This window comes from Crotalus tigris, unplaced genomic scaffold (assembly GCF_016545835.1).
Source record: "Crotalus tigris isolate CLP2741 ecotype Arizona unplaced genomic scaffold, ASM1654583v1 scf7180000019504.2031707, whole genome shotgun sequence".
NCBI lineage: Eukaryota > Metazoa > Chordata > Lepidosauria > Squamata > Viperidae > Crotalus > Crotalus tigris.
Window position 1 is genome coordinate 118,597 of NW_024097570.1, and position 22,033 is coordinate 140,629.

General features: G+C 43.6%; 1 protein-coding gene across 2 annotated transcripts in view; it reads left to right on the forward strand.

Annotated features, from left to right (window-relative positions):
- Positions 1–924: 924 nt before the first annotated feature.
- Positions 925–22,033, forward strand: part of MACO1 (macoilin 1) — a 71,792-nt gene continuing 50,683 nt past the window's right edge. For both annotated transcript variants that reach the window (XM_039363080.1, XM_039363081.1), the window contains exon 1: positions 925–1,197. In XM_039363080.1, coding sequence (XP_039219014.1) covers positions 1,118–1,197 — 80 coding nt within the window. In that variant the 5' untranslated portion in view covers positions 925–1,117. The remainder of the gene's footprint in view (positions 1,198–22,033) is intronic.

Consider the following 22,033-nt stretch of genomic DNA (forward strand, 5'->3'; position numbering starts at 1 on the left):
GATCCAACTTAGTTCCCAATAAAACTGTTCAGGACGGGGGAAGATAAATAGGTATTTTGAAAAAGGAACACACTTATGCAGACTCCGAAGGAATGGGAAAATTTGAGAAGTAGGCGGGGGGGGGGAAACCACCGCAAAGCTTCTCCAGTTCGTATAGATACGCAGCCACCTTAACAAAAGGCTACAGAGGGGGAAATCCCACCCTGATTGGCCAAGACTCAATTTCCCAGGATACTTTGCACGGCTATGACGCCCAGTCCCACCTAGTCCAAAACTCTATTGGTCGCCTTCAGTGCCCTTTCTGTCGAGCACCATCTTCATTGGCTAAACGTATCATCCCTTTTGTAAGTGGGCGGAACCGTCCGCGATCCTGTTTTAGAAAGTAGCGGGAGCATTATTCTTTGCCTTGTCTGATTTTCGGGTCACGATTGACGGGAGGAGTTTATTGGCCAGCATTTACGCCAATTAATCGTAGAGGGCCGTACCCTAATCCCATACCAAAAGATGAGATCGAAGGGGGGAAAAAAACCACCTTTCTTTCTCTCCCATTAGGAAATATTGAGATTGCCCCGCCCCTCCACTCTAACTCCTCCCCAGGATTGGACAGGTCCCTCTTCCATCTTCAATCCTTTCACGGACCTTCAGGACGGTGGTTCGCGCGACTGGGCGGTCCTTGTCATCTTAAGAAGGGGCGGTCGGTCGCTGCTGCTGCTCCACTCATTGGCCGGCACGCCCGCCTCTCTTAGCCCTCGCCCCGCGCTGATTGATTCCTTCCCCGCATCGCCCTTATGTTTGGCCTGCCGCCGATTGGCCTCGGCTTGGAAGGAGGCGGGGCGAGGCGTGGAGCCTGCGCGCGGGGCCGCGGCGGCGGGGAGGGACGGATCTGAAATTATTTTTTATTTCTTTGTTTCCGAGAGGGGAGAAAGAGGGGAGGGAGGAAGGGGCGGGGAGGCACAGAGCCGGAGCACCAAACGGGAGCGGGAGTCTTTCCGGGCCTCGGCGCGGAGCTTCGGCGGGCCGGCGCGCTCGGATGTTGTCGCCGTGACCCGGGCGGGGCAGGAGGAGCAGCCGCCGCCGCCAGCAGGCCAGCTTGGGACTCGCCGAGCCGGGCGGGAGGATGAAGCGCCGGAGCGCCGACTGCAGCAAACTCCGGCGGCCGCTGAAGCGGAACCGCATCACGGAGGGCATCTACGGCAGGTAGGGCCGCACCTGGCTTGCCCGCCCCGGCCTGTCAGCGGCGTCCAGGAGCCGCCCGGTCCCGGCCGACGCGTTCCCCTCAGGCGGGCTGGACCCGGCCGCTGCCCCCGGGCCTGCCGCCGCCGCCCCCCTCCTCCTCCTCAGCTGCCCTCGGGCCCGCGCGGCTCCCCTCAGACCCGGCCGGAGCCTTTCCAGAGCCCCGGCGGCTGCCTGGATGGCGCGCCCGGAGCCGCCTCCCCGACCCGCCGGGCTTCCCTTCCCGGCCGGCGCCTTCAGAAGCGGCGGGGCGCCCTTCCCATCAACCCCAGCCGACCCGGAGGATCGTTTCGGCGGCCTCCATGCCCTCCCGCAGCTCTGCGAGCCTCCTGATAAGAGCGGGAGGGAAGCATGGGAGTTGTGATGATAAGAGCGGGAGGGAAGCATGGGAGTTGTGATGATAAGAGCGGGAGGGAAGCATGGGAGTTGTGATGATAAGAGCGGGAGGGAAGCATGGGAGTTGTGATGATAAGAGCGGGAGGGAAGCATGGGAGTTGTGATGATAAGAGCGGGAGGGAAGCATGGGAGTTGTGATGATAAGAGCGGGAGGGAAGCATGGGAGTTGTGATGATAAGAGCGGGAGGGAAGCATGGGAGTTGTGATGATAAGAGCGGGAGGGAAGCATGGGAGTTATGATGCAGGCTGCTTGCGGGGTACCTTTCCCCACTAACTTCCCCCCCCCACGCCGAAGCTCTGCCCGGCTTCTGGAGGGGGTCTTGTGGCCCTGAGGATGAGGAGGGGGCCTGCCTCCTCTCAGTTTCCTTTCCCAACTCAGGACTGCAGCTGGCCTGATCTGCGGGATGCTGGCTTGGTGGGATTGGTTTTGTAGTCCTCTGCCCCTGGAGAGCACCAGGTTGGGGGGAGAATAGTTGGTCTACTAGAGGGACTACTAAGAGGTTTGTGACCCACCTTGGATAAGGTAGTGAAGTAGCCTTAAGTCAGTTAAGTCCCTTTGGTACCTGATTCAGATTTTAAGCCTGTTTTGGAGGAGCTTCTCTCTCACTTAACTTAAGCCACAATTCTGAGAGCAGCTTTTTCGCTTTTTTCTTCTTCAGTTTTTTAGCTTTTCTCCAAGGAACAGTGTGGTCTGTGGACCGAATTGCCTTTCCTGAAGCCTCCCATGTATGTGCACTTGGCCGGTCTGCCCTTCAAGCTTGGACACCTGCACCCAATGGAAGTCTTGGGCATGTTAAATTTTAAATTTACTGAGGAAGAGGGAGACTAGGATAGCCTCCTTTTAGCCATTTGTCAGTAAATTTAAAGTTTAACACAAAAACATAGTTAGTCACAAAATGCGACTGCCTGCGAAGGCTCCTAGATTGGGGCTGAAAGGTGAACGGAGCTCCGTCCCATGTTTGGGTAGACCAGGCTGCCCTGATAGATGGGAAAACATTTTATTCTCCAGAGTCTACTGCTTACCGTGGTTCTTTATTCTCCAGTGTTTAGGTGTGTACCTAAAATGAGGGCCAACCACAGGAATGACCTTACACAGGGTCTTGCAGAAGTTCGCACTGTTAGTGATTCTCAACCTTGGCAAGGTGTGTAGATTTAAACTCCCCAAATTTCCCAGCCAAGATGGCTGGGGATTTCTGAGAGTTGAAGTGAACCCAGCTTAAAGTTGCCAAAGTTGAGAGACACTAAAGGTGTGAACTTCTGCAAGACTCTGTGTGAGGTCATTCCTGTGGTTGGTCCTCATTTTAGGTACACCACACCTACACCAGGAATCTTGCCCTGAGAGTCTGTCTTAAGCCTCATCAGATTGTTCTGACAATCTCAAATCTATGTTGTAAGCTTTCTGTTTTGTAAGCTGCCCAGAGTCATTGGATATGAAATGGGCAGCAAATAAATTTTATAAATAAATAAACTCTACCAATCCAACAATTAGAAGCCATCCATAGTTACCCCCTCATAGAGAACATCTTCTAGAATCCACCATGTTACTTTTAGATTCTTCTCCACTCTTCCATTGGGCAATCTTTTGGGGGATTATTTTGATTTCCTGCTCATTTATTCATAACATCATCCCGTGAAACAGCCACTTTTTGAAAGGACAAACGAGAAATAGATAACTTTGGCCAGCACTCTTGGCTCCCATTGGCTGGAAATTGTGGCTGCTCAAGTCCTCAAATCCAGAGGACACCCATTTTCTTGCTTCTGCACTACGTTGACAGAGTTTTCTGTAGGAAACTACTGATTCTGTAGTTTTTATGCTACCTTTGTACTTGGTGTCCTACAGTGATAACTCTTTTCTACAGATGTAGAGGTCTCTTCCTATAGCCCTTCTCTACGTTAATGAACCTAGTCTCGCCTTTTCGTACTTCCTCATTGTGCTTTGCCAAGCTACATCAGTGCCCTCATGCCATTAGTGTTCCTTGTCAATGAGCCTTGGTAATGATTCAACTCATTTATTATGATTTGCTTTTTACTATTTCCTCAGAAATTACATTTCCCAGTCCTTCTCTGCAACAGTTTTACACATCTTATGTTTTTCTCCAGACTTAGTTTTCTTGTGTTTGCTTTCCTACCCCTTTACTATTTGCCACAATCCCCTTACCCAAAGAACTTGTTTTGGCTTTATGGTTTTAAATGATGGCCTTTCCCTTTTTGTAACTATTGTAACCTTTCTGAAGACTTTAAAGCAGGGGTTCCCAACCGGGGGTGCGAGATGATATTCCAGGGGGTGCGAAAACTTGGCTTTTCAAAATTATAGTGTATATGCATAATTTGTCGCCGTTATTTTGAAGTTTTTTAAGTTCAAGAGACTATATCAAAAGCGTTCTAGGGGTGTGGGGTATAGAAAAGGTTGGGAGCCGCTGTTTTATAGGCTTCCTTCCCAAGTTGGGGAATCACAGTTGGTTTTTCAATTTTCCATCTCTCTTTTTTCTGCATTTTTTTTTGCACTATATCAGAAATGGTTTGTATTCTTTGGTGAGCAAGATATTAAAGAATTGGAATTTTCTATGGTGATTTAGTTTTTGCACGTTATATGCAGTAGTGTTTTTCAGTAATAATCATTAGCTAAACACAATGCTTTACTTTATTCACCTCTTCCAACCATGAATTTCAATAGTTTCTCAGTGTAAGGTACTGAACAATTTGCAGAAAATTCTATATTGCTGCCAAGTTATATAACTACAAAGGGCCTAATAGATACAAAGTTTGGCAGACAAATTATACTTGTCATTGGCTAAGTCTGAGGAGTTATGTTTTCACAATAACTGGGAAAGGGAGAGAGATAACAATATCAATTCATACCCACTGCTACATGAGTTTTGTTTTCAGAGAAGTCAGATTAATAACCGTCATAAAAAATAACATATAATGAGACCCATCTATGAAAATCTATATTCCCCCCCCAAAGGAAATTTGCCCACTTGAATTGAAGCTCTGTTATGTAATACTGCATAGCTAACTGCTTAAGAACAGCAGAATGTTACTTTCCAGGCTTATATATATATATATATATTTTCTGAGGTTTTCGCGGGTGTTTGTATGTAGGTCTTTGGTTGTTCGGGTTTTCTCCCACGTAAAATTGGAAGTGTCTTGGCGACGTTTCTACGAAGTCCCATTCGTCATCTTCAGGCTGGTGTTTTCAGCTTCATGCTTCGAGCAGCAAGCTCGAAGCACGAAGCTTGCTGCTCGAAGCACGAAGCTGAAAACACCAGCCTGAAGATGATGAATGGGACTTCGTAGAAACGTCGCCAAGACACTTCCAATTTTACGTGGGAGAAAACCCGAACAACCAAAGACCTACATACAAATACCCGCGAAAACCTCAGAAAACAAATATATATATATATTTCTCATATTTCTGGAGTGTGCTCTTTATATAGTAGTGAGTAGTACTTTTAAATGTTTAGGAAAACAGTTGACAGGGCAGGCTGTGTCAGTATCTGTATTCTCCCAATTATTACTTACACAAAACAAAAGTTTATAAAAACAATCTGAAGGTGGGCGTTTTAAAAGATTGCTAGGAGAGAAACCAAGGCTGACCAAATCTGTCCTAGAAGCAAACAGAGGTCTGGCCTAGTTATTTTCAAGCTATCAAAGTGCACTGGACAAAGCATGTTTCTTCATTGGTCTGACAAAGTTGATAGAAGCTTAGCCCAGTCAAGATCAAGTAAACAAAATTATTAACTGCTTGCTTTGAAAAATGATGATTCCAAATAGAGCCCATCTGTAGTTATTGATACCTCCTGGATTAACTCTCTTCTATGACTGCTCATTTATGTTTATAATACTAAGATAATCCTTCCCTGTAAAGAAGTAGGCATGGCCCTTCCAGCAACAGAATTAATATCAGTCTGTAAATCTAACCTTTGATGGTTATTTTTGTAATGTACTGTTAAGAATGAGTATGCCATTATTTAGGTTCCCTATTCTCTTAGATTAGACATGTCAAACACAAGTCCTGGGGGCGGGATGCAGCCCGCAAAATGGTTTCATGTGGCCCGCGAAGCCATCCTGGAAACAGTGAGGGAACGGCCCCCGCTGTCTTGGCCCTGGCCCAGGCCGGCCGGGAGCCAATGTACAATTTTGTGGTGGCCATCTAGGCTGAAACACATTCAGTCTTAGCTCCACAAGCCTGTCTAGAAACAGTGAGGAACCAGCCCCTGCTGTGTCGGCCCCGCCCCCTGGGTGCATGCTGGGGAGGGGTCACCCTTTGTGAGGAATGAAGAAATGCACCATGCCTTGGCGCTTGCCCCGGTCCCACCCCCTCCTGCCAGAGACCCTCAGATCTGTCCCACTCCTGCCCAGGCCCCTATAGGCACCCTTGACGTGAATGATGTAGAGCTGGCCACGCACACCCAGTAGGCCACACCCACTCTATCCACACCCACCCAGTAGACTGCACCCACCCTGGCCACACCCACCCGGCCCCCTGAGGGCAACTGCAATGCTGATGCACCCCTCAATGAAATTGAGTTTGACACCCCTGCCTTAGATGGTTATGTTTTGAAATGATAAAGTATAACGCTCTTGATCTTGAGTGGCAAAAGACTTGCTTGGGCATAAACAGGACTCTTGTTCCCTACAGATGCCAGCAAAGACAGAGTCAGAATATAAACTTGCTACATACAATCCATGCTGCAGACAAAGTTCTGCATGGTCCCAGAGTCCCTGACCCAACCTTCAGCCCAGATCTTGCTGTGCTTCTTTGCCAGGCCATGGAAGATAGGGGGACTTAATAATCCTGGTTTTTTTTTTCTTTCAAACATGGGGCTAAAAATTGCAAGATTTATGTTCTGCTTCCCTATTGAACATTGATCGGTAGATGTTTCAGACCTGTGATTAATATATTAGGTTAATGCACGAGTTTAGCTTTGTACCAGATTCCTGTGCTTCTTTAATCTTAACATGGCAGAATATTACCTTGCATTTTGGGATATCACGCCAAGAACAATTTTGGGGCTTTATGTGGAATATTTTATTTTGCAGAGCAGGGATTTGGTATGGAAGAACTTGGCATAGGTCAGTGATGGCGAACCTTTTAGACACCAAGTGCCCCAAAAACGTTGCCCCGCCCGCCTGCTCCACCCCGTCCCCACTCTGCCCCCCCCTCCACCCGCCCATAGGGCCACCTACTGCCTCCACAGCCCGCCGCAGCAGATCACCCAGGTGGCCCTGCAGTGCCATGGCGGCCTTGCCCTCCGACCACGCCCCACAGCATCAACTGCACGCGACGGGGTGTGAGGGCAGAGTCTTGTCCCTGCTGCCTGGCTGCCATGTCCTTGGCTGTGTTGCTCTGCGCAGGCCGCACCCGGGGGCAACTTTCCTCTGGGGGGTCTCGTGAGGAGGGGGCTTTGGGGGGAGGCAGGGCTGGGGCGACGGTGCGCGTGCTTACAGAGAGGGCTCTGCGTGCCGCTTCTGGCACATGTGCCTTAGGTTCGCCACCACTGGCATAGGTGATTAAGGATTGGAAAGACAAGGATATTAGGATAGAAGTGTATCTATACTAAAATGCTATTGTTGGATGGATTGGTTGAAAAAAACATGAGTCTGTATAGCATTATTAGGAGCTCTGCCTGTTCTTATTGATGTGTGCAGCAATAACATTTGAATAAACTTCCAGCTTTCTCTACTATTTTATTTTTAGAACATATGCATTAAGTTCTAGTTCAGTGGTTCTCAACCTGTGGGTCGGGACCCCATTTGGGGTCGAACAACCATTTCACGGGGGTCGCCAAACCACGCTGTCCGCCATTTTTTTCCCCTTTTTCCTAGCTGTCCTACTCCCTCTTATTGGTGGCCACACCCACTTGGGGGTCACCACAACATGGGGAACTGTATTATGGGGTCACGGCATTAGAAAGGTTGAGAACCACTGTTCTAGTTGAAGAGCTAAAACTGCATTGGGTATAAATCAGGTTTCAACAGCCTTGTGTAGAATTGCACTACCAGACTTCCAACTAACATATGGAAGTCAACATTTCTGCAGGGTACTAATCACTTCTTATTGGCATGTTAGTTTAAATCTTAGTTCAGCTATAAAGTCAGGAAATGACTCTAAAGCATTATCTCAGCATTCTATCACACTGCAAGATTTGTAATAAATAATACATGTGATATTACTGATCTATTTTAGAAAGCTGTTATAAGCTTACTGAGAATGGATGTGATCTTACATAAATGTTGATCGCTGGTTGAAAATATTTCTATAATAACATGTTTTGTCAGAGTTAGCATAGTTGCAGAATTGTCATGTTGACATCAAAGAACTTGAGAAATTTGAGAAATCTTATGCTAAATTAGCCTCTGTAAATATGATGACTATTTGGATTGGATGCACTGTGGAGTAACTTGTCTGATAGCCATAAGCAACCTAGGATTTCCTACAAGGAATGTGATCATTGCTGTGGATGGAAGAATGAGGGGTTAGAAGGGACATTTTTGTTAACTTTTTAAAGAAACAAATAGTTTACATGGTAGCCAAAAAGAATGGCTTCTTTTCATGGCTAATACAATTTACTAGTTTCTTAGATTAGTAAATGTATGTGTATGGACTAATATTTTCCAGGCAGTTTTTAAAACCAGGTTACCATACCTGTATATTTACAGTCTAAAGTCATAGTAAAACAGTGGCAGATGCCTCCATGCATTTTTATGGCATTATTACAGAAGTGGTTTGCCATTGAGGATGATTTGAGAATGATTTGAGAGTAGAACAAAAAAAAAAAGCACATTCCTTATGTAACATTACCAAATACCACTTGTGTTGTGTTGTAATCTTCTACTTATTTTATGTTTATCCCAAAACTCACCTTTTATGGGCTCTATTTTGATGCTTACTATTAGAACTAAGCTGAAACCTTACGTGGTTTCTATCTTTAGATTTCTTCCTCTCCTTTCCACTCCATCTTTTAGTTTCCCTTTCCTCTTTGTAATGGGATGTATTGATAGATCGTATTATATAGACAAATAAATTATTAATAAAGACTAGATGGGGGAGTCATTAAAAGGAGACCGCTCTGGAAAGGAAAGATCCAGTTTATGCCAGCCAAACAAATGGAGTATGCCATGCTATCTTGGCACTCTGCTGCTGCGGACCGGTGGATGTACACAGCAGTGGCATTAATTTTAAATTGCTGAAAACCTATTCCGAGGCCTTCCTTCCCATTCCAAAACAGGACTCAAAGTCCTTTGCTGGATCAGGATCACTGGCTGCTGCTTAAGAAAAATAAATGGAAGGCTCCGTTGGCATATGGATCTGTTGCTCGGGGTTGTGTGCAAAATATTTCTCTTTTTTCCTCCTTTGAGAAAAAGGATTACTAGATCAGATATATATAATACGAATGCATATTATTTGCTATTCAGCAATGTAGGTTCCATTATTAAAAGGTATTACCATATCATAGTTTAGTCAGAGTTTTTTTTTCCCCAGAATAATTTTATGAAAAAATGAAATGATAATTTTTGGTACCAAGCAAGCAAAAGGATTCTTGTAAAATGATTAGGGCCTGAAATAGCTGTGGCTCAATTAAATGTTGTAGATATTTGGAGGGTAGTTTTGCTGCAATGGCCTAGGCCAGGGGTAGGCAACCTTGGCCCTTTTATGACTTGTGGACTTCAAGTCCCAGAATTCCTGAGCCAGCTGGCTCAGGAATTCTGGGAGTTGAAGTCCACGAGTCATAAAAGAGCCAAGGTTGCCTATCCCTGGCCTAGGAGAACAGTCATTACCAGATTTTTAAATTGAGTTATTCCATCATTTCAAATACAGTCCTGTTCTTAATTGTTTGTATGTGTGTGGGGGGGTGTCTTTGCATTTTTATATAGAGGTCAGTTATCAGATCAGTTAACTTATCTCTTTATTTCTCATATTAAAGAGAATCAAACAAAAGCAGGTTGTGCTCATGGTTGCATCTTTGGACTCATATACCTGCTTTCAAATATACTTTGCTGTGAAAATTTTATCATCTGATTAGGGTTTTTTGTTTTGTTTTGTTTTGTTTTTTTGCATCAAGTCTGGTTTGGTGGCAGCAGTGCCTCAGATAGAAAGTCCATACAGAGAGTGGTGAGGACAGTCGAGAAGATCATAGGAAGCTCGCTTCCTGGTATTCAGGATGCTGCTTATAGGCGCTTAGGGCTCAAAGCATTGTTAGAGAACCCACACGTCCACTTTATGGTCTGTTTCTGTTGCTCCCCTTTGGGAGCAGGTTTCAAAGTATTTCTAGCAGGACTACCCAATTCTATAATAGCTTTGTCCCCTACACCATCCATCTGGTAAACTCGCAAGATTCGTTTTTCTCGCCATGCACATGTATACATAACCTGAACTAGACTGTGTTGTTTCTCTATGTCAGGGGTGTTAAACTCAATTTCATTGAGGGCCGCATCAGCATTGCAATTGTCCTCGGGGCTGGGTGGGTGTGGCCAGGGTGGGTGCTGCCTACTGGGTGGGTGTGGCCTACTGGGTGGGCATGGCCAGCTCTACATCGTTTGCGTCAAGGGTGCCTGTGGGGGCCTGGGCAGGAGTGGGACAGATCTGAGGGTCTCTGGCAGAAGGGGTGGGACCAAGGCAAGCGCCAAGGCATGGTGCATTTCTTCATTCCTCACAAAGGGTGACACTTCCCCAGCATGCACCCAGGGGGCGGGGCCGACATGGCAGGGGCTGGTCCCTCACTGTTTCTAGATGGCCTTGTGGAGCTAAGATTGAATGCGTTTCAGCATAGATTTCCATCACAAAATTGTACATTGGCTCCCAGCCGGCCTGGGCTAGGGCCAAGGTAGTGGGGGCCATTCCCTCACTATTTCCAGGATGGCTTCGCGGGCCACATGAAACCAGTTCACGGGCCGCATCTGGCCCCCGGGTCTTGTGTTTGACATGTCTGCTCTATGTCATATAATATATGTGGGTATATGTATTTATTTTTGTCATATTTATGTAGTATATATCAGAGGTGGGGACCCTTTGAGAGCTGTATGCAACGAAATTTAATTTCAATGTATGCCAATTAGTGTACATTCAAAGTGACAATAAAGTTGTTATTCTATTCTATTCTAGTGGTGAAACGTAGCAGTATCTCAGTTGGAAAGGCACCACACTTATAAGTAATACCAGTAGGAGATTCTTTCAGCAAGGAGTACAGGATGAGTTCTGTTTTGACTTTGCATGAAATGTTCATGTTGATCTGTGCCCCAGCTATAATGATCATGCACAATTCTGAATACCAGAGATGCAGATCCATTAAGTTAAATCAGGAAAAATGAGGGAGATGAGTGATTAGGAGATACAAAATATAAATAAATAAATGCAATCAAACTGTTGGAATCAACACTATAAAGTAAAAAAACAACAACCTAAAATTATAACCCATGTTATCCATTTTAAAGTCCAAAGATTATCCACAACCGTTTCAAGGACTGATTACGCTCATGGTAATGATAGCCTTTTTTTGGCACAAAACCCCTAAATGATGCATCTCAGCCCAGAAGGATGTACGTGTGAGGTTTTGAACCTGGTTTTCTGAGAATAATAAGTATTAGAGAGACAAGGGCAGTTACAGATCTGATCTTACATCATGTCCATAGGCTCTTCCGTGTTAAAGTGCTGATAAATACAATTACCACTAGGCATGTTGCAACAGTTGTGTTGCAATTGTTGCAACAATTGTATTTCAAATTGTTGTTTAATCTTTACTTTCTAGGTATCAAATACAAGATACACTTTAAACTGGGGTATAATTAGGGCAACAGAATAGCTTGAATTATATCATGCTGCAGTGAAGAATAATTATGAAGGTATTTTATGCTAAGACTTAAGTTTGCTTAAGGCTGATTGTTAATACTTTCTTCAGCAAAGCCACTAAATTCTGGATCTGTTTTTTAAGGTGGAGTTCTCTTGATGATCATTTGGCACAGGGTTATTTGCTTGATATAAGAAAATGGAAGGAATATTGAGTTTGGCTATATGGCTAAAAGATTGTTGAAGAGAAATAGCAAATGTTCAGAAAGAACTGTGGAGCAGATTGTTGAAAATCATAGGCTGTGATAATGTACTGATTCTATTTGTAGTATGCTTGGCCTCTGTATTGTAGTGGGTAGTAGGTAGAAGCAAATGAATATAGAATAGATATTACTGTATTGTGAAAAACCTTTTATGGATAATATTAAAGCATTGGGATTCCTGCACTGATCTCAATGCATAGTGCAGTTCTGAGCCTTTCAGAGTAAACTGCATTAATATGTTTTTCAGTCTAGGAGCCTACCCAAGTTGGGACAGAGAATCAAGAAATCAGCTTAGCGCTGCACATCTGGAAATAAGGTGCCACTTTGGAGAGATGCCACACTAGATTTTCCTAGTTCTAAAAGGAGGAATGGCCCAGCCAGACTGTGTCATAACACAGAGGTTTTTTGGAGGAGTGCCTTAACAAGAAGATTGTGGAAAATCTAAGTGGTCGGTTTTGAAATGTCGTGCGCAGCTGGTGATACTTTCTTACTCCTGGTCTGGCCATTTTTGGTCATCTCTGATTCTGTGGCTAGAATAAAGCGCATAAGCTGCCGCATGGCAATCACTTGCTAAATGTTTTTTTTTTTAAAAAAAAAAACCCTCTATTTTGTATCTTGATTGCTTGGGCTAGTGTTTTGGTTTATCTTAAGCACTGAAAAAATATACATATATCCACTCTAAAGCAGTAGTGACAAATCTGTTGGCTGAGGAATTATGGGAGTTGAAGTCCACATATCTTAATGATGCTGAGACTGAGAAAACGCTGCTCTAAAGCAGGGGTCCCCAACCCCCGGTCCGTGGATTGGTACCAGGCCACGGCATGCCAGCAACCGGGCCGCACAAACAAGCAAAGCCCTATTGGTGGGATGCAGGCAGCACACAAAACCACGCCCTCTCCGGTCTGCAGAAAAACCTCTTTCCACGTAACCCAAAAGGTGGGGTACCTCTGCTCTAAAGTATTCTATTCTTTTTAGATTGCAAAAATATGTTTGAACAGCATCTAGGTTGATGAATAAAAGCAGTTCAGAAATGATAAAATGTTCCTTTTTGAATAAAGCGAAAATGTTATGGGAACATTCTTCTGAATTTACGAGACAATTCTGGAGCACATTAGTCATGTGAGTTGCATCTCGACTGCTTTGTTACAGAAGAAATAATGGGATGCCAGAGTTTTGATTCTTATCTTCAGTTTTTTTTTCAGTTGTCTTCAGATGTAGAGACTCAGACTGCGTTATCTGAACTGTTACATTTTTTTATGCTGTACTTCTGTCAAGAGAACAACATCAACATGGTCATATAGGCCTCAGAGAGAAAAAGTACAGCCAGGGGGCCTTATTTTTTTGTTTTTAACCGATAGCTTTTGTAAGTATAATCTTGCTGACATGTTGTAAATGGCTTTTTAAAAGAAGAAGGGTTTAGCAATGGAAATGCAGGTAGTCCTCGGCTCATGACTACAATTGAGCCCGAAATGTCTATTGCTAAGTGAGACAGTTAAGTGAATTTTGCCCCATTTTACGACCTTTCTTGCCACAGCTGTTAAGTGAATCACTGCAGTTGTTAAGTTAGTAACACAGGTAAGAGAATCTGGCTTCCCCATTGACTTTGCTTGTCAGAAGGTTGCAAAAGGCGATCCCCTGAGAACTTTCTGAAACACTTTTTAAGTGTGAAAAACAGTCATAAGTCACTTTTTTTCATTGCTGTCGTAACTTTGAACAGTCACTAAAGGAAGTTGTAAGTTGAGGACTACCTGTATAGTTTTAAATTTTTATATCACTTATCCTGGCTTGGTAAGTTACCATTTTAGGAAAAAACTGCAAGCAGTCTTATTCAGGGTTTGAATATTGTCAATTGGGATAGAAATACTTCTGACTGCCCATAGAGCGGTGGCAGCCTTGAGGTAACTCATCCTGTAGCTCAGTGGTTCTCAAGCTTTTTAATGCCGCGACCCCCAACCGGTCGTAAGTCGAGGACTACTCAACTGGTGCAGCACCGTTTGCAGAATGGGACTTTTGGCGGGCTCAGCAGGGCAGAGACAGCCTGGACAATTCCTATTGGCTTTTGAAAGCCAATAGAATTAGACTCTATTCAAGAGAGTCTATTCTATTGGCTTTCAAAAGCCAATAGAATAAAAGGGAGTAGCACAGCTAAGGAAAAGGGGAAAAAATGGCGGACTGCGTTGTTTGGTGACCCCCGTGAAATGGTCGTTCGACCCCAAATGGGGTCCCGACCCACAGGTTGAGAACCACTGCTGTAGCTGCACATTAAATGCAGGCCACATCGTAGGGGAGCGAGTGTGATGAACTTGTGATGAAAACCATAAGAGAATCCTTCTTTCCTTGTCGCAACTGGAGACGTGCCCACAAGAATCTCTGTGTAATGAATAGTTCATTCCTAAGGAATCCCTTTGTAGTAGAGCAAATAGGAACGATAAGCTGTTAGGCTTGGCAGTGAGACGGCAGACCGAGAGTTCCAAATTCTTCTAGTACAGTGATGGCGAACCTTTTAGAGACCGAATGCCGCCTCCACGGCCCGTCGCAGATCACCCAAGCGGCCCAGCAGTGCCATGGCAGCCACGCCCTCTGCCCACGCCCCGCAGCATCAACCGCACGCGGTTGTCCCTGCTGCTCGGCTGCCATGTCCTTGGCTGCGCTGCTCCATGCAGGCTGCACTCGGGGGCAACTCTCCTTCGGGAGGGGCTGCAGGGGGAGGCAGGTCTGGGGCAATGGCGTGCCATTGGCAATAAGTGCCACCTCTGGCATGCGTGCCATAGGTTCGCCACCACTGTTCTAATAGAACAGTGGTCCTCAACCTTTCTAATGCCACGACCCCCAACCGGTCGTAAGTCGAGGACTACTCAGCCAGTCGTAAGTCGAGGACTACTCAGCCGGTCGTAAGTCGAGGACTACTCAACTGGTGCAGCACCGTTTGCAGAATGGGACTTTTGGCGGGCTCAACAGGGCAGAGACAGCCTGGACAATTCCTATTGGCTTTTGAAAGCCAATAGAATTAGACTCTATTCAAGAGAGTCTATTCTATTGGCTTTCAAAAGCCAATAGAATAAAAGGGAGTAGCACAGCTAAGGAAAAGGGGGAAAAAATGGCGGACTGCGTTGTTTGGCGACCCCCGTGAAATGGTCGTTCGACCCCAAATGGGGTCCCGACCCATAGGTTGAGAAGCGCTGTAATAGAATTTAAGAAATTGCATGGTTATATGTTTTCTAATAACATAAATGCAAAGATGAGACAACAGAAAAACAAGTTAAAACTGCCTATTTAAAGAGTGTTATTCAGTAAAGGATTTTGAAACAGATTGTTAATGTGGTATTTCTTTGCTAGCACATATAGGAATGGCTTCAATTTTACTGATAAATAACCTTTTGTACACTCAATGCCTCCATTTTCTTCAACTGCTAAACATTCCCCATTCTTGGGGTGACAGAAATTTCTGTGATGAAAGAATGGGGGCCTATTTTCCAATGCTGATTTCTTCACGGTTGCTTACATGATGTTATAGGTCAAGGATGAAAAACTTTTGGTCTATGACAGACATGTCAAACTCGTGACGTCATGTGACGTCGCACAACATATCGGAGCTTTTTCGCCATTGCCGGCAATGGGGTGGGCGTGGCTCTGGTATGATGAAACTGGCCCACGGGCCAGCAGTTTAACACCCCTGGTCTATGAGGAATTGAACAAGTTCCTTCCTCTTTTGTATCCCTGGTGCTAGTTTTCCCCATAGAGAAAATTGTGTAGCAAAGTAGAAATGTCTTTGCAAACGCACCAACTTAGAATCTGTGTAGATGCCATTACAGTTGGGCCTCTTTAGGTCTGTCCTTAGGTAAAAATATTCTTCTGCCTAACATGCCTGTAAACATAATTCACCATCTACTTTGTGCTAATCTTCTCATTCAGAATAAGCACCTGATACAGTTCTGCAGGTAATCTGGTTTCAGAATGCAAATAACCCATGAGGCAAACTGAGATGCCCTAATATGGTGGTGGGCCATAAGGAAACGTGTAGCCATACCTTTTTCCAGGGGTCTATGACAATGCGCCATGGCCAACTCACCACAGCCAATTCACTATGAGACAACTCGCTGCCGGACAAGAGTTAGACTAATATCAAAGATACGGTGAAATAGAATAATTAAAGAACTGATGCAAAAGGAGGGACAAAATGAAATGTGAATGACAACAACTAAAATATTGTTTAATTTATTTTAAATAATTACATTGAATTGTTAAATTGTCCTGCGGTGAGTTGTCCTATAACAAGTTGGCTGTGGCGAGTTGTCCCATTTCGTCTTTCAGACAAGTTTGGGATTTTCAATCTACTTATGCCCTGAAAGGATGCCATCTGAAGGATAATACACCATGTGTCTTTTCTGAATGCATTATTGTTGGAAACTAATTCTCTACAGTGTCTTAATTTGCTTTCTTAATGCCACATAACGGTATGCTGTTGTGCACTGGAACAAGCTTATAAACAACCACACCCTTTTGGGAATTAAGACTTGCCTCCAGGAAGACCCGAGAGGAGACCGACAAAAGCTTGCTCGGTATCCAACTCCCCCCCCCCCCGTGGCCACAAATAACTATCATGTGTGAAAGGAAGTGGTGGATTAAAAAATGCTAATAGATAGTAACATCTGTGCCTTAACTGGCAAATCTGCTTTGATGTGTGATGACTGCTGCTTTTGTTCAGTAGCTTTATACTGCAGAAATTTTAGTGACTAATAATACATAATGCAGTGAATATTGGTAAATACTAAAATATCCTTTCATGGATTATTTCTTATATTACATTATTCCACTCCCACCACCTTTTTGCATTTATTTAAAACCTGGCGTATAATTACATTTTTCTTGCTTGTTGTAGAAACTCTTATATATAGCAAAGCATGTGTGTGGCAAAACGGCAATTTATTTGACTTTTGTTGAGTAGAATATAATTATTTCCATTCCTTTGTCAAACAGACAAGTTTGTTTTAAAATGGCTTAATGCCATTTGTTATGTGTTCCTCCATGGCTCTTTATTCTTACTTGATTTGTGATTTTTAATGTTTGTATTTAAAAAGTGTCGTGGGATCCTTATCTTTTGATTTCAAATATGATGAATGGTTCTGTTGTACATCTTTCTGTTATGGTACCGATAGTGCGGTTAATGACTATCTCTGTCAGGTTTAATTTTGAAAGAAGTTCAGATTTTATTTCCATTTGTTGGGTTTTTTCTCTTTCATGTATTATGAAATAAGTATTGCAGATCTTTGGACAATTTGCTTCCTTCACAAATCAAGCATCCGTCTCTCTAACAGTAGCATTTTCCATGGAGCCTAGAAGATCTGAGTAGAATGTCATTGCAGCTGTTCCAAACAGCTATAGTTGCTTCTTGGCCGAGGGTATTTCATCCATTAGCAAAAAAAACTTGTTAAATAATTTTGCTTGAGCCTGTTAGAAAATTCCATGCTTTGGATTACTCATCTTCATTGTTTCCTTTATGTAAACCTGTCTGTCAGTTACTTATTCTACTCCAGTGTTTGTCAACCTCAGCAGTTTTAAAACATGTGGATTTCAACTCCCAGAATTCCCTGCCAAGCCCAGCTGGATTGGCAATTCTGGGAGTTGAAGTCTATATATCTTAAAATTGCTGAGGTTGATATAAACCAGGGGTCTTCAAACTTGGCAACCTTAAGACTTGTGGACTTCAACTCCCAGAATTCCTCAGCCAGCCATAGCTGGCTGAGGAATTCTGGGAGTTGAAGTCCACAAGTCTTAAAATTGCCAGGTTTGAAGACCCCTGATATAAACACTGTTCTACAAGGAGCAAGTATAGATATATTAACTTGTTAATCAATATGCTTCATATCTGGTGAACACCTCACTTTTCTTCCCAAAACTCAATGTAACAAAAGTACATCTCCTTCCTCCAGATGTTTTAAACCACAACCCTTTGAGGTGAGTTGAGTTAATGGCCAGCCGCAAATCACTTGGTGAGCTTTGAAGGAAGCACTTGAACCTCTAACCTCCAATTAGACTAGTTCATCTATACTCTTTTTGGTAGAATAGACCTGCCTTTCCCAAAGAGGTTGTGGGAGGGAGTGGTACTTTTATTGGTGTTTCCATCTTTCCATCAATCATTAACTAAAAAAAAAAAAACGTACACACACCTTCATTCATGTCACTGTGACCAAGTTTGGATAATAGGACAAGTCATTTTATGGCTTATTGGCAAACAAACAGAATAGCTAATAGATTATGGAGGGCTGGGTGTGTGGTTTAATTTGTCATTCAGAAATAGATGCTGATAACAAGGAACAGCCAGAAAGCAAGATGAGAGCACTGTACATGACTGAAATAGTTCAACACACACACACACACACACACACACACACACACACACACACACACACACACACACAAACACAGAATAGCTAATAGATTATGGAGGGCTGGGTGTGTGGTTTAATTTGTCATTCAGAAATAGATGCTGATAACAAGGAACAGCCAGAAAGCAAGATGAGAGCACTGTACATGACTGAAATAGTTCAACACACACACACACACACACACACACACACACACACACACACACTTTTGATGATAGAAAATGTCTGAAAACTTTCAGTGGCGAATCTAATGGCATGGGTGCCAGAGGCGACACTCAGAGCCCTCTCTGTGGGCACGCGCGCCATCACCCCAGTCCTAGGCCTTCACCTGGGTTTTATAAAACCTTTTCATTTAGGCCTCTGCCGCTGTGTGCAAAAAAAAAAAAAAGGTTCAATCAGTCAATTTCAACTTCTCGGGAAAAAAAGGATCTTGCAAAGTTGGAATTGATTGAGGGAACTTTTTAGTCCCACCCAGTCTGCTGTTACCACCACAGCCATGCCCACCCAAAGGGCCACGCCCACCCAATGGGCCACACCCAACCGGCACCCGGCAATAAATAAGTGGGTTTTGGGTTGCAGTTTGGGCACTCGGTCTCTAAAAAGTTTGCCATCACTGTCTTAGGAGAAATCTTCACTTCTGTCCAAAGCCTGTTAGCTAGTCCAGACTTGTAACCAAGTCCACAAATAGTTGCTCACTTGCAAAACCCTTTGGCAGCTTTCTGGGGGCTGCCAGAGGACATTCTTGATATATTTCTATTTTGGATATAGGAAGAGCTCTTTCCTTTGGCAGCTCACTTATTTCTCTGCTCGTTAAAGAGAAGGGTAGCTCTTTTATTCATCCTTTGCCACCTGCTCGCTCATGTATATAGAATTACATGAACTTTTTTTTTTTTTTTGGTACCTTCAGGTCATTCCTGACTTCTGCCAACTGCTTGGACAAATCTATGCAGTTTTCTTGGCAAGATCTTTAGAAGTAGCTTGCCATTGTCTTTTTCTTAGGGTTGAAAAACAAGGACTGGCCTAAAGTTACTATACAAAGAGGGCTTCATGCAGGGCAGGACTAGAACTCGTCGTCTCCCCTTGTATAGCCAGATGCCTTAAACCAGGGCTTTTCAATCTTTTCACAGATTGTACCTCTTTTAGGACATGACAATATTCGAGTACCACCAGTGCTTAGCAAGGGGTCAAAAACTTGATGACTAAAAAAGTACCTCATGGTACTTCAATAATGTTAAATATGTCTTTATACTGTTTTCCATTCAGGCACATTTTAAAACAATTTGCAATGAAGGTAATAAATATTAAAATAGAACATTATACTGTTTTGTCTTAAAGATTGGAAATGAATTTCATGACAACGTAAATACAAAGGGAGTAGTATTGTTTCTTTATATACAACTTTTTTGCTTCCTAATGCAGTTGATTTTTAAAAAATTAATTAGACCTACTGTTGGGAATATTTATTTGTTGCTGAATGTAATACCCCTTATTGTAGTAGATAATATATTATAACATACCCTTAAATTTTTGTTCCTTGGAGACTGTCCTAAGCCAGTGTTTCTCAACATCAACAACTCTAAGATGTGCAGACTTCGATTCCTAGAATGCCAGCTAAGGAACTCTGCTGCTGAAATTGAGAAGCACTGTCCTAAGCACCTTTGAGAAAAATTACCTTTTTCAGTACTTGTTAGATGTTACGGGCAAGCTAAGATAGAAGAGGTGAACTTTGTACAATAATACAAACTTCACGTCTATTCTTTTTTGTGTGCATTTCTCTTATAATGTATCTGGCCTAAGATCATTTTAATAAAATAAGATAAAAATGAAGAAAATTAACTGCAGTCTAATCTGTCCATCAGAAGCTTACCTTAATATTTAATGATAGATATTCATAGATAATAGCCTTGCAGCTCTTCTTTCTGCAATGAGAAAGTACAACTTTTCAAAGAAAGTTTAAAAATCCAGCTACTTCAACTATGTTCTGAAAAAGCACCATACTGAGTGCTGTTTCTTGGAAGTTGGTCTCTATAATATATTGTAGAGCAGGGGTATCAAACTCAATTTCATTGAGGGCCGCATCAGCATTGCGGTTGCCCTCGGGGGGCGGGGTAGGTGTAGATGGAGTGGGTGTGGCCTACTGGGTGGGTGTGGATGGAGTGGGTGTGGCCTACTGGGTGGGCATGGCCAGCTCTATATCGTTTGTTTCAAGGGTGCCTGCGGGGGCCTGGGCAGGAGTGGGACAGATCTGAGGGTCTCTGGCAGAAGGAGGTGGGACCAGGGCACAAAGGGTGACCCCTCCCCAGCATGCACCCAGGGGGCGGGGCCAACGCGGCAGGAGCTGGTTCCTTGCTGTTTCTGGATGGCCTTGTGGAGCTAAGACTGAATGTGTTTCAGCATAAATGGCCACCACAAAATTGTATATTGGCTCCTGGCCGGCCTGGGCCAGGGCCAAGGCAGTGGGGGCCGTTCCCTCACTGTTTCCAGGATGGCTTCGTGGGCCACATGAAACCACTTCGCGGGCCGCATCCGGCCCCCGGGCCTTGTGTTTGACATGTCTGATATAGAGTTTACAATATCAAGTTTGTAATTCAGCAATAATTCCAGTGTAGGAGAAATGTTTTACCTTGTTAAAGAAGCCCTAGACCCATGGTGGCAAACCTATGGCACGGGTGCCAGAGGCGGCACTCAGAGCCCTCTCTGTGGGCATATGCACCATTGCTCCAGTCCTAGGCTTTCAGCTGGGTTTTATAAAACCTTTTCGCTTTTGGCCTCCACCACTGTGTGGGAAAAAAAAAGGTTCAATCAATCAATTTCAACTTCGGGGGGGGGGGAGAGGAAAGATCTCGCAAAGTTGGAATTGATTGATTGAACTTTTTAGTCCCACCCAGTGTGCCATTACTACCACAACCACACCCACCCATTGGCCACACCCACCCAATGGGCCACGCCCACTCGGCACCCGATGATACATAAGTGTGTTTGGGCTTGCAGTTTGGGCACTCGGTCGCTAAAAGGTTTGCCATGACTGTCCTAGAGCAAAATCTACAGGTTTTTTTTATTATTCTTATTAGATACAGTTTAGAATGGAAATTCCCTGTGCTTTTATCTGCTATATACGTTTTTCTTTTTGCAAATAGGCACCGTTGTACTGCTTTCTAGCTACCATATTTGATCCACACCTACACTATCCAGTATTTCTGCACTTCTGTCTTTGTTGTCTCTTGAATTCCCAATTAAATAATCAATATTTAAAGCATTATTTGTTTAAATTTCAACAATGAAGTTAATTGATTCTGTAAACATGAGCATGATGGATTGGAAAGCTTTGCTGGCTTAATTCTAATGTAATGCCCAAGCAAACAGACAGACAGGCAATGTTTCCATCATTGACTAGTTAAAATACATTCAGTAAAACAAAGCAAAGTTAACCCTTAATTTTAACAATTGTTGGCAACCATTTGTGGGCAAAGTTTAGACATAATGTAGCAGAATTTTGCTACGTTTAGAAAAATAGATTTGTCCTCGTTGTCTAACAAATAATGCAAGTAAAAAATATTGGAGTGCCCAGGAAATTTACTTTAAAAAGGGATAATCAACTGGTAGTGAATGTCCCTGTAGAACTGACAATACAGAATAACATGTGCTATGGTTTCTATGGCACCTGTGTCATAGAGGCAGTATCAGGTTTCATGGGGGGGGGTTCTTATATTTCCCTTCCAAAACAACTGGAGAAAATATACCCCAACCAAGGAATTATCAACTTAGACAAACAAGCTAACAGTAAACAACATCCTAATCAAGGAACTACAACACTCCCGCCAGCAGTGACAGGACAAGCCACTAGTATATAAACAGAGAGCACTTCCTTCTAGTATTGATGATGTTACTTAGTTGGGTAATGAAATATCTGCAAGAAAACAACAAAGCTCAGAGAGCACCAAGTACCCCATAGAAAATATTAAATTGGA